The 13,631-nt window shown below is 36.4% G+C and overlaps 1 protein-coding gene and 1 non-coding gene across 3 annotated transcripts; both read right to left on the minus strand.

Annotated features, from left to right (window-relative positions):
• Positions 1–6,695: 6,695 nt before the first annotated feature.
• LOC130512123 (small nucleolar RNA R71) lies at positions 6,696–6,802 on the minus strand. The gene has a single exon (XR_008945684.1). It is a non-coding gene; the product is annotated as a small nucleolar RNA R71 (small nucleolar RNA).
• A 4,398-nt stretch (positions 6,803–11,200) lies between these two features.
• On the minus strand, positions 11,201–13,396 carry LOC108840943 (CRIB domain-containing protein RIC10-like). 2 transcript variants are annotated; one of them, XM_057007443.1, is made up of 4 exons: positions 13,191–13,396; positions 12,558–12,747; positions 12,181–12,284; positions 11,201–12,048 (listed from the first exon to the last, which is right to left on the minus strand). In XM_057007443.1, exons 2-4 carry the CDS (start codon positions 12,613–12,615, stop codon positions 11,932–11,934), a joined length of 279 nt encoding a protein of 92 aa, XP_056863423.1. In that variant the 5' UTR covers positions 12,616–12,747; positions 13,191–13,396; the 3' UTR covers positions 11,201–11,931. The 2 variants fall into 2 exon arrangements, with proteins under 2 accessions (XP_056863423.1, XP_018469245.1); XM_018613743.2 differs by lacking the exon at positions 13,191–13,396 and having other exon boundaries at positions 11,201–11,853; positions 11,943–12,048; positions 12,558–13,171.
• Positions 13,397–13,631: the final 235 nt, after the last annotated feature.

Raw genomic sequence — 13,631 nt, forward strand, 5'->3', positions numbered from 1 at the left:
AGCTCCAGAACAGCAGCATGAAGCTGATTCATATCATAAAGTAAATCAAGATGTCAAAAGTCATTAGTTCAACTGAAAAGAATCATTGGTTATTGTGTCAGAGGTTCCGAGTTCGAGTGACTGTTAGAACAAACTAATATTACATCTCATGGTTTCGGGTCTGGGATTACAGGCACGAACCTCCTGGTATTAGAGAAAAGATTTACATAGAAATAGGCAAGGAACATCTAATAATCTTAGGTGTATGACAGAAAGAACCATTGCTAAACACAGCAGAGTTTAAAGTTGTGTAGTACTGTAGTATTATAATCGCAAGGAAAAATTCTACTGATCTTACTCAAATTACTCTAAGGAGTGAATTACTCTCTCAAATAAGAGGATCAGTTGTAATACTTAGGGATCGAATCCACACAGAGCTCGGACACACAATAAATCCTAAAAGCAATGATTATGGTAGGTCGAATATGATTAATTAAAACAAGCAGTGTTGAACAAGTAATTGTTCAAATGAGTTGATTGGGGTTTAAGACAATATTAATAAAGAGTTAAGCCTAGAGTTTTTATTCAGGATTTCAGGATTATAGAGGTATGGATACTAAGATGCATGCATGATATATAAGAACTCAACAAAAGCAATAGTCGATCAACTTCTGTATTTGTAGACTATATATTGTATAGATCTTCAAACCTCAGCTTCCGCTTGTTGGTCTGAATAAAGTGTCGATCGATCTTCAAACCTCACCTTTCGTCGGTGTCGATCGATTAGTCTATATGACTATCGATCGGTACGCTTCTATAGAAGCTTTAAGATCGGGTTCAACAATTCCACTAGTCTTCTTAGACCAACTTCTGTGTGTATCTAGTAATCGTAGCTCAGAGAATCTATTCAGGTGAAAAACCAAGCCGTCGCTTGCGCCTAACTATCCTATTATCAGGGTTCTAGTTAACTACTCAAGAAAATAAGCATTAAACACAATTCTCAAGATGAATATCTCTAGTAACTTAGCAATTCCATATTTTGAGCTAATCCCTCATATCCTATTTGAACTATAAACCTAACAAGGTGAGTTACTCAGACATAGCAAAGTAAAACATTGCAATAGATAAAGAAAACTGCATAGATAATATATAACAAATTTAGAGTTGCAAGATAATCTCTGAAGTTTATGCTCTTCTCTCCAACTCTAAACCTAAAACCTTTTGCTGTGAAAATAATAAAGTTTTGAAAGCGTCTGTTGCCAATACAATGGCAGAGCACTTAAATATTAGGTTAAAACTCGTCAGAGGCATTCTTGTAATTTGGTGAAGTCTTGGACTTCAGATCGGCTGTGACCAAAGTGGGTTTCTGCTCGCTGTCGATCGATAGCACATAGTGTGCATCGATCAATTATAACATCTCCTTGTCGACCCAAGTGTGTTGGTCGACGGTAAGCTTGGGTGAAATCTCTAGAATACTCTAAAATGCTAGAAAATCTCCACCTTACTCCAAATGACTCATAAATCTGTAAACATACTAAATAGACTCCAAAACATAATAATTATATCTTAAAACACTTATATACCATGGTTGAAATCAGATAAATTATATGGTATATCATCTACTTAGATACCTCCTTGATCAAAATAGGATTTTAATGCTTCGACCGTCCACAGTTAACGGGCCACCCATGCCTATTCTCTCGGTCCGTGGGCCCCATCCTGTTCGACGGGTGGTGCTATAAATTTTCCGAAGGATCAAAACATTGTTTACTAATATATAGTGTTTTAACATCATTATATAGATGTTTTAAAAGGGTTTTCAATACTTTATCAAGTCTGTCTAGTTCTTTTTGAGTCATTTCAGGTCTGGAGTATGTTGTAGAGTTGAAGGACGGTGCATGAAGAAAGAAGCCAAACTGGAGTGTTTTCACGTGGAGCAGCCAGGCGGAGCAGTTCGGCGATTGTTCCCACAAGGGACATCCGAGTAATTGTTCCCAAATATTAATGAAACCTTCAGGCTATTTCGGGAATTTTCCCTAACTACCCTATGTTTTTTTCTAACCTAATGGCTCCTCCATATAAAAGCAGCTACTTATCTTTATTTCTTTTTACGCTAGTTGTTGCAAGAGAATAGACTTGAGAATTGCAATTTGCATTGTAAGGGAGACGACTCCATCTATGTCACCTAGAGAAAATCATCACGAACCATATTTGTTCAAATTTACCTTATGCAGTATAATTCACTAATCATGTCTTTTGTCTCTTGTGAAATGGATGAGTAGTCGGCTAGCTTGCCTACGGTTCTAGGGTGTTAATCGTGTGAGCTAAACATAGATAAGCGACATTGTTCTATTGTCTTTATTCATATCTATTCTTAATGCCTACATTAATTTGATCATTTAATGTTTGAATCTAAGTTTAATCGGATCATTAACAATGTAGTAGATAACTCTTCAGAATCTTGTCTCAAAGGCGATTGTAGACAAGTTGGGCATTGCTGATGTTGAGCCTTCTCAGGTGACGCTGACTTTTGCAAACTCTTCCAGAGCAGTTCCTTATGGCACCATTCACAACCTTCCTGTCCAAGTTGGGGAATGTGTTCTCCATACTGAATTTCAGATTGTTGAGATGAACAAGGATCATGAGATGCCTTTGATCTTAGGAAGGACATTTATGGCTACAGTGGGAGCAATCGTTGATATGCCTAATAAGAGAGTCTCCTTCTCCAACATCAACAAGAATGTCTTCTATCAGGCTGTTCCCACCAGATTTCAGAAACTACACGCCTCTTGCATCTCAGTGCTCAGTGGAGAAAAGCTGAAGGTTGTTCCAAGGAAGGAGCTTGGTAAAAACAGTGAGATCAAGGAAGTCCTGGATGGAGATTCTCACACTGATACCCATACATTCAGTGGGAATGCTAAGGTGAATGTAAAAGTCCAGAAGAAAAGGGCCATGAGAGATCCTACCATGACTTTGATACCTTGCATGTGTGATGAGAAATCCATTGAATATGCGGTAAAGTGCAAGGGTACCTCCAAACCTTTCTCCAAGGTTAGAGTTATTCTCACAGATGAGCTGAAAGAGAAAGGAGAAGCTGCTGTGAAAGGGTTGTTGAGCAGAGTTTTGAATATGCTACTGCCAAGTTAACAGTTGTAATTATAGTACTTTAGATTCAAATTCAGAGGACCAGTCTACACTTTATTTCTATGAGTTTCGAAATCAAGCTAAGAAGAAGATTTGTTTTGGTTTAAAAGGTGACGATAGGAAACAAGAAAAAAACAAGAGATTGATTCAATTTAACAAGGAGCTAGCCTAAGGTATTTAATTGGGTGTTGAATTGGAGCCAGACAATTACTCAAGCGCGATGAAGTGCTTTCTAGAACTCGGATCACTCAGCCGGTTCACTCCATTGTCGTGGTAGTGATCGCTTTGAGATCGATCTCACCATCTAACTGTCGTTGAGATGAGAATCGATTGCAAGCCTTAGAGAACAGGTCCGATCAGTTCATTTACTACCCTAATATCTACTTTCGCTGATTAGGGATATTAAGCTCATTCAATACATGTCAAGTTATCTCCTAAGCTGTTAACTAGGTTATGAACTTAAGATCTAACATCAAGTGATCAGATTAAAGAAAGCATTAAGAACAGTATGAATGAAGAACAATTGTAAATCGCTTATCTATGTTTAGCTCATGTCTCAACACCCTAAAAACCCTAGGCGAGCAAGGTCACTACTCGATCATGATGCAAGAAATCAAAGACATAATTCCTGAAATAAATTGCATAAGAACAGAGTAGAAAACAAAGGGTTCAGATGATCTTCTCTATGGAGAGAGAGATGAAGCCTTCTCCCTTTACAATAAGAAAATCAATAATCCCAAAAATCTCCAATGGTTTCTTGTGTCTAGAATAGCGTAGAATGATAATGAAAAACAGAAAATATGATATATCAAAGCCACAGGCGGTTGGGAGAGAAAAAGAGGATAATTAGGGCAAATCCCGAAATAATAGTGGTTTCCATAAAAATCTCTGCCGCTGGAATAATCACTCGGGTTGTTCCGCTCGATCGGGAACAGTCATTAGACTGTTCTGCGTGAAATCACCAGATTGCACTCTTTTCTGCCTCTTTTGTTCCAACTGATCCATCTCCCATCCAATACAACTCCAGACCTGTAATGACTCGCAAAGGACTAGGAAGACTCGATAAAGACTTGAAAACCAATTAGAAAACATATATACAAGATGTCTAAAACACCATATATCAATGACGTAATTAGCCTAGCATCCCTAATCAGCGAAAGTAGATATTAGGGTGTGTGGTGAACCTATCGAGCTTGATCCCTATTGCTTGCTATCACATCTTGATCCAAGCGAGAGTTTAGGTATCAAGATCGATCAGCATATGGAACAATACCACGACAGTGGGCTGTTAACCTTGAGTGATCCGAGTTCTAGACCAACGCTTATCTGCGCTTGAATAATTGTTTGGCTCTAAAATATTAGCACCCGATAAAGTAACCCTAGGCTGACTTCTCTTTAAATTGAATTACATTTATATTAGTTTGCTTGTTTTGCACGATAACCAAAAATCAAACCCCATCATCTTTTTAGCTCAATTGAGAACTCATAAGAATAAAATGTAGACTGGTCATCTATCTTATTAAAACTCAAGTACAAAATCATTTTGTTTGGTTACTTGGATAAGAGTATTAAAAAAAATTTGGTGTGTTTGGAAACATGGATTGTAGTCTTTTTAAAAAAATATAATTTTGTTTAGAAACAAAAATAGTAGTATTAAACAGAAAAAATAATGGGCTTAAGTTATTAAGTCCATTATAAAAGAATGTTGTCAATATAAATATAAGAAAAATACAATAAAAAGCCCAATTTGAAATACCAACTCAAATTATGGTTTTTATATTTCATATTAAGTTTTTAAAATATAATATATGTAATTATTTATATGATACGTATTAAATACTATTAATTATATGATTACTTATATGATGGTATATATAAAGTACGATTAATTATATGATGAAATTATACGATATATAATAATGCCTAAGGATGGGTTTTCAGACATCCATACGGGTTTGGTTCTGATCGGTTTGTGTTTCGGGTTTTCGAGGTCAAAGATTTCAGTCCTATTAGGATGTTTCTAAATTTTTGTTTGAGTTTGATTCGGATCTTTGCGGGTTTGAGTTTGGATAACCTATTTAAATTATTTTTAAAGTTTTAAATCACTATATATTTTAAATTTCTCAAAATCTATAAATAAAGTAATATATTACCTATAAATTTAAATAACATATGCCAGAATACCTAAGCTTAACATATCAATTGGTTTGATTTAAAATTTTGGATACGAAATCAATAATTATTTTAAGTATTTTTGGTGATTTGAGTATACTTTAACTATTTCAGATATTTGTTTTTGACTATCTATATACATTTTCAAGTATTTAAACCAATTTAAAAGTATCATTCTTGATGTTTTATATACGTTAAATATAAAAATAATTAATATATAAGTATATAAATCTATTTTTAGATACTTTCAGGTACACGAATACTTCGGTTTGGATCCGATCCGATTCGGTTCTCTAACTAACAAAATTTTGAATAATTCGAATATTTAATCAATTTATGTTCAGGTTTGGTACTATATTTACGGATTGGTATCAGTTCTGTTCCTCGGATTCATTTTGCCAAACCCTAATAATTACATGAAAAACAAATATCATCATATTTTTAAAAATATACATCCGAGGAGGTGCAGAGATCAAAGTTTATAATCATTTATTTTAACAAATATGTTGATTGAAGAGCGAATAAAATAAAACTAGAGAAATACATAGTTTACGAGAGACACTCTATGTGTCGAATTTATTATAAAGAAAATTTTATTAAAATAAATAAATCCAATAATTACAAATAAATAATATATTTCATAAAAGTGAAAAATAATACCCGCGCTTTCGAAGCGCGGATCAAAATCTAGTATGAAATTAAATCTTAAGTATTACAACAACCATTGTTAACTTGACAGTAGTAAGAGTCCATTTTTAGTGTATAAAATTTTGGCGCCGTTGCCAGGGACAAGTTATTTAACTTTCTTTTTAGGTTTTATATTTAGTCTATAACCTCTAACTTGCTCTTTCCCCTTTGTTCCAGCTAATGTTCCAGGTGCATGACCAGTAGACATACTTGGAGCAGCGTACAAGGACACTTAGTTACACTCAGCAACCAAGATCTCTTAAGATTAGAAAGACATAACCGTCAACAGCCAAGGCCAACCAACACCACTATGGGTGATCATGGCAATTAAGATGATCTCGTTGCTGAAATTGCCCTCATGCAACCTTCAGCGTAACTTCTCTATTACACGCTTTGCCATCAACCCCCCCCCATCATGCACAAAACAAGACTTTGAGGTCAAGCCTGATTTGATCAACTTGGTACAAAGGAAGATGTTCAATGGTCTGGCGGCAGAAATCCTGATGGATCATATTGAGAACTTCGAGAAAGTCGGTGGTTTCACGCGTGCGAATAGGTACCACCAGACTACATCAAGTGAATGTTGTTCCCGTTCTCCGTTGATGGGAAAGCTGCACTCTGGCTGGACTCTCTTCCTACCGGATGCCTTACCTTAAGGGAGAAGGTCCAATCGACATTTCTGAGCCACTTCTATACAAATTCTTAAGACCGCAGCTCTGAGAAAAAGTATCTCCTCTTTCAAACAGCTAGCTGATGAGCCGTTATGTGACGCATGATAGCATTTCAATAAATAGCGCATGGAATACCCTCACCATGGTTTTGAAGATGATTATCTCCTGGGAGTGTTTTATGATGGAGTTGGCAGTGAGTTCCGAAATGCTCTAAACTCTACTAGCAAGTAAGATTTCATGACCCAATCTACAGAAGGAGCATTTCTTTGAGTTGATTGAAAACATGGCATCTAGCTCGTTAAACAAGAATCAAGAAACTGATCGCTCTCAAAAGGTGAACAGTGTCGTCATGCAGAAGATCAACGATTTGACCGCCAAGGTTGAGATTAAGAGCAACAACAGCCATGTTTTCATCATGGAAGAAGCCGCACATGAGCAGAGCACTGCCGATGCTGTACATGAAACAGACAACCCAACAGATGATCATCATGAAGTCATCTATGTCAATGGACTAGGATGGAAGTTCAAGAATTACCACCCGAACCCCCATGTGAGGAACAACCCACAACTGTTCAACACTTCAACTACACCAACACTAACAATCACACGGATAATGCACAGAGAAGTCGAGGGCAGAAGACGGGCTTTCAGAAGGGTTACCAAGGAAGGACATATGTTCTCAGTCATGCGCAGAATAACCAGTACCAAAACAAGAAACAGCATAGCAGCCAGGAAGTTGCTCCTGCCACTATGATTTCTCCGCAAGATGAGCTCAAGAGTTTATCTATGATGATGAAAAACTGCTGTAAGGACAACAGATTCAGGGCAAGGCATTGAACTAGGTCACCACAGACAACAATGCCAGAATGAACAACAAGTTCAATGACTTTATCAAGAAGTATGATAATGTTTCGAGCCACATACTCAATCACAAACTCATATCCCAACAGCTTTTGTAACCAACGTTGATACCTAAAATTAACTTCCCGTTGCTCCAAAAAACACTTCAAACTCTTTTAGTCGGTTCTCACAATAAACCTCTTTCCTAATAAGTAATGATGCCATCTTTGTATAGAAAATGCAATTACCATTAGCTCATGATCATACCAGGTTTAAGTTGTTCCTTCTAAGTGAGAGCATAGCTAAAATAGGCAATACGATTCTTTTTCTGCATCAGTATTGCCCCCAGACCCGTACCAGACACATCCGATTCGACAATGAACAACGGCTAAGAATAGTATGGCAATGACAAAACTAGAGCACTGATTATTGCTTGAACCAATTTATCAAACGCCACTTGTGTTTTACTGGTCCAACAAAATCCATTCTTCCTCAAAACTATTCATGGTTTAGCAGTGGAACCATACCCTCTCACAAACCTCTGATAATAACATATCAAGCCTAAAAAACCACATATGTCTTTAACTGTTTTTGGGATTAGCCATTTGGAAATTTGAAATTGTTTTCGCATTGCCAATTGCTACTCCCTCCTTCAAAATCACATGACCAAGATACTCTACTTGATACAACTCAAATGAACATTTTATTCTAGTTAACATAAAGCTTGTGGTCTCGAAAAATCTGCAACACCACTCTTAATTGATTTTCATGCTCCCTTACTGACTTTCTATATATCAGCACATCCTCAAAGAAAACCAAGACAAAGTTTCACAAGTAAGATCTGAACAACTCATTCATAACAACTTGGAAGGTTGCTGGAGCATTTGCTAAACCAAAAGGCATAATAACAAGAAATTCATAATGGCCATCATGAGTTCTGAATGATGTCTTCTCCACATCTTCCTCCACCATTCGAATCTGATGATAGCCCTTAAATCCAACTTCGAGAAAACCACTGCTCCATAAATTTCATCTTGAAGTTGATCAATCACCGGAATAGGAAAACAATCAGCTATTGTGGCACGATTCAGTTCTCTGTAATCAACATAGACGCGCCATGTACCATCCTTCTTATGAACCAATATCACTGAACTTGAGAAGGGACTATGACTATAACATATAATGCATGCTTCCAACATATCTTTAACTTGTTTCTCCATTTCTTATTTTTGAGCATGTGGATATCTGTATGGACGAACATTAATACGGCATGTTCCTGACAACAAGTTGTTGCATGCTCTTGGTTTCTTACAAGAGGAAACTCAGAAGACACCGCAAAGACATCTTCAAATTCACCCAGTATCTCCCCGGTTCCTGACTGTTCTCCTCAAAACAGAGCACCTGAGCTTGAGTCTTAATAGTAGTATCTTCAGTAATCAAAGAACAAAATGATAACTTCCTGGAGTGCAAAGTAGAATCTCCACACAAAGTGACAATAAGATTCTTATACCAGAAAAATAATTCATGTGTCTCCCAATTCATCTGACATTGATCCAAAGTTTGAAATCATTGAACCCCTAATATCACATCCATATTGCCTAACTCCAAGGCTATGAAATCAGTATGAAACTCCACATGAGAAACTTGAAATTTCACTGCTGCACAGACTCGATTCCTGAAACTGCTACACCAGTTCCAAAATTAGATCCAAACCACCGTGTTTAGTTATCCTCAACTGAGCTTGTCTGGCCAACATCGGAGAGATGAAATTCTGAGTGGCACCACTGTCCAACATCAAAATCACTTCTCTTCCCCCCCCCCCCCCCCCTCCCCACTAAACCTCTCAGTTTTGTGGTCGTTAGAGATGGTTGACCCAAAAATGCATTCAATGACAACTCCATCAGTTCTATAGCTTTGCCACCTTCATCTTGAATCGTGTAAATAATTCCTCCTCTATAAGCTCCACTTTATACACTTCAATCACTGTCAACACTTGAAGTTCTTTATTGGAACAAACATGAGCATAGAAATCTTTTTGGCTACACTTGTAACACAATTGATACTCATACTCTGCTGGTGTTAAGTGTATGCGCTCATTCTGGTCCGTATTAATTCGTTGTTGACTTTGTTTTGTCCCCTATTTCTCCCATTTACTATCTTTCTCGAGTAACACTGGTTTCGTATGCCAACTGTTTTTTATATTGTAAGCTGAAGATGAACGTAAATGAGTATTCTGGGCTTATTTACTTCCTCTAGACCTATCAATTTTAACAGTCACCATTGATTTACACAACAACCCGCCTTTCATCTCTAACATTTTCTCTATCATATGAAAGAGATCTCGAGGTTCCTGTATCCTCACTATTTCTCTCAATTCAGGTTAAGTCCCCCCTTAAAATTGCTTCCAACATTTCATCATCCACTCCAATAATTTGGGTAGATAATTCCTCAAATTCTTGAACATACACAACCGCTGATCATGTTTGCTGCAAACCAGCCAAGACATTCTTTGGTGTACGCATTTGAGAGCTTCCGAATCGTCTCAATAATCTTCGCTTCAAGAAAGACCAGCTATCAAAAGGAACATGCCTCTCTTCCCAATTAAACCAACTCAACACTAGTCCTTCCAAACTCATTGAAACTAACTCTAGTTTCTCGGCATCAGAAAATATGCCATGAAAAAAGAGATGTTCACAGGAGCTATCCATCCATGTGGATTCTTTCCATCAATCACAAGCATATCAAAAAAAAATTAATCGTACTTTCTCTATCGGCATCATCTGTGACATATTATGTGCTCCTAATGTGCTATTAGTAAGGCCAGGTTCTGAGGTCGAAGCTTTTACATGAATCAGATGTTTTTGGTTATGAAACAGTAAACCTTCCTCCTCCATTGTCTAAATCCTCTCATGTACCAATAGCATAAGGTTCAACATCGTCGCATGAACTGACGCTTGTTGTTGAGCTAATGCCTCCACGGAATCGGACAATTTATCCATTCGAATTGAAGAATCTGCAACAGAATCATTCAGTTAGTTGAGTCTTCGAAATATCTCCTCGATCTCGTTCATCATCGCGCTGAAAGTTCGATCCGATCGTCACACACACCAATTTGATAAGAATCAAAGTCATATTCCTATCAATCTCTCAATAATTGCAACTAGTGACCTCTCACGGCCCATCACTTCGTCTTACAATCATCTCTCTACAATTCTCAGTTTCTTCTTCGATAAAGCTAAAACAACAACTTTCAGTCCAGGGTGTCTTTTCTAAGGCAGGAGTGGAGTAAGTAAAGCGTGCTTTTCTATCAGTCCTGGGTGTCTTTGTGTTGATAGGTGGTGTGGTTTTGTCTAAAACGAGGCGATAGAGCTCTGTTTTGTTGGCACATACACATCGGTTCGAACAGCCATATGGTTATTCATACTATGTGGGTCGGCGCGTGCAGCCTTTCTCATACAGTGGCTGCTCTCTCTTTGTGCCCCCTCCTCACTCTCTTCGTCTTGGTTTGGTCTCACCATCACGGATGGACTTGTCCCGGTTCTCTGGTATGGAGTTATGGGGTCAGATGTTTCAGCGGTCGTGGCGTTGATTTGCTTAAGAATATTGCCATCCCAGTGCCAATGTTCAGCCATTTGGTTAGAGTTGGTAGTGCGAGTTCTTTTCCATTTTTGCAGATTTTGAGTCTTTGGCTTAAATACTGTTCAGCTCGTTTTTGTCTGTAGAGAGTCGAGTCAAGATAGTCGGGTCAACTGTCAAGGCTACCCCAGCTAGATTGGCTCTGTTTCTCCAATCAAATGCTTCAGCTATGCTTCCTATGGTTTTTGTGTCTCTGTGTTAATTGCCTTCCCAGTTTGGAGTTTTGTGTGCGTCAATATCTATCCTTATGCGATGGGCTTCAAAATGGTAAATGAATTTTAACACTTTTTACCAAAAAAGAAAAGAAAAAGTATTACGACAACACAAGTCACCACCATGTCACACAAAATCCCTTGCTTTTTCTTTCCTATTTTCTTTTTATTTTCATAAAAATGCAAACTCTAAACACTACAACATGTCTACTACACATATCGGAAAACAAATCAGAAAAACCCTGAAGTATGCACAAACTGGCGATCGAACTTTGATTTTTTTTTCTCTAGCCCCTATTATGATATGTTTTAGATTAGTCGAGATACAGTTGATTTGTACGAAGATTTAGATAAAATAGATGATCTTGAAGATTTTGGAGATAATGATGATGAAGCCGACTTCTTTCTTCTACTTTTCTTGTTGTTATTTTTTGGTAAATTTAATGGAGTAACTGGAGGTATATCTCTTGGCGTATCACATATTGTTCGTCGACTCGATCCTAGATCAAATTATACATATACAAAATCAACATAGTTTGTTTCAAAAATAAATTAAAAATAACGTAGTGTAACTAGCTAGTTCACTCTAATTAATTACACTTACCAGTGGAAGAAGAAGTGAAAAAAGAAGAAGAAGGTCTTGCACTACTAAAAGATGAGGCTCTTGGAGATAAAGCCTGATCAGCTCCGATCTTAAACTCACTCATCTTCACAATAAATACAACAGTTTAGCTATAAATTACTGATTTACATTTTATTGTTTACTTGTTAATTAGATAGTATATTTTTCACACAAGTATCAAAGCAAAAAAATGAAAACAACTAACTAAAGAACTTACCCAACCAGGACCACTGCTAGAGGAACCCTCCAATCCAATATGAGCCATATGTTTTACATCTGTTGGATACCCAATTTTTATTTCGTCCCTCTCTTTCTCCATGGCTGAAACATAATAATTATTTAACTTCATAATGTATTAGTGTTTCTTTTCTGAAACATAAAATGTTCCTTACAACTAATAAATAATTACATGAAGTAAGCTACAAACTCATGTATAAGTGAATGAAGTGATATCCATTTGGTGTAATGGATTAGCAAACTATGTGGAAGAAAATATTAAATGTGATAGCCATTTCAGTATTTGTTCAAGTAGTATTAACATGAGGAGAAACTAAACTACGAAAGTTTATGAAGATAGAAAAGGGTAAAGCTTACCAAATATTTGAGAGATGCGTTTGAAGCCTTTGTAGATGCCCTTCATTTTCATTGCCATGGTGAAGAGATTACAAAACCACAAACGTTTCACAAAAATTTGTCTTGGATTATTGGTTCTGTAAACTTGATTACCGCAGTTCCTTCTTATTGTGAAGATTGAAGAATCCCAACAATAGTCTCCTCTCTCACACTTCAAGTTTTGTTTTTGTTAGCAAAAATGAAGGTTTCAGTATTTAACTTACTAAACAAGCATTCATTCATATATACAAAAAAATAAGCAAGTAGAGAAAGATCATAAAGGGAAAAAGAGTATAGAAAGCATGTGATATATGAATAAGGTTTTTCCATGGAAATGGATTGGAATTAATGCCTCTGACTTATATATCTTTTATTGCAAGATCTAAGCATCAAAACTGAACTTTATAAAAGCACATTAATGCTGGTGTTATATAATTTGACAACATTTTGGTTTCCAAATTAAATATTTTATTGTTGTCAAAAAAAAAATATTTTATAAGGTGATCACCATATACACCAACGCCATCTGTTCAAATACATGAGCACTAAATAGAGTATTGATTTGGTTTTGTTTAATGTTTACAGAAATTAGTAAATGATTTGCGATAAATTCACCTGTAATCTTAGATATTCGTTGGAAAAGAAGTGATGAAAACAAAAATAGAAGAATAGAGAAACGGCCTTTCTTTTAATTATATGCTTCCTTCAGAAGCCTCTCTTGACAAATTACAAAACATATTTACAAAAAGAATATTAATGAAAAAACAGGAGTCTCAAAGAAAAGAATGGGAAGGCAAAGGAAAGAAGAAGATGAAAGACTCAATCAGGTTTAAAGAGACAAGTTAGTGGATCACCATGAAAAAGCATATACACGTATATATATTGTTAAACAAAACAATATAGAAGGAAAGTTTCAAGTTGCGATTCAATCACTAATCAATGATTAGTTTGTCATACAGTATATATAATATAGTAGATATGAGGTGCCAATTATGACAAATCACCGTTGGGATATGTAAGGATTCACCTTTTCAAAAGTGCAAACTGTTCTCAAAC

Source organism: Raphanus sativus, chromosome 4, assembly GCF_000801105.2.
Source record: "Raphanus sativus cultivar WK10039 chromosome 4, ASM80110v3, whole genome shotgun sequence".
Classification (NCBI taxonomy): Eukaryota; Viridiplantae; Streptophyta; class Magnoliopsida; order Brassicales; family Brassicaceae; genus Raphanus; species Raphanus sativus.

Coding starts and splice junctions, on each gene's coding strand:
- LOC108840943 (XM_018613743.2), bottom strand. CDS start 12,615: ATGGCAATGAAAATGAAGGGCATCTACAAAGGCTTCAAACGCATCTCT. Junction 12,285..12,557: donor ACGCATCTCTCAAATATTTG/GTAAGCTTTACC, acceptor ATTATGTTTCAG/CCATGGAGAAAGAGAGGGAC. Junction 12,049..12,180: donor CTAGCAGTGGTCCTGGTTGG/GTAAGTTCTTTA, acceptor TTTATTGTGAAG/ATGAGTGAGTTTAAGATCGG.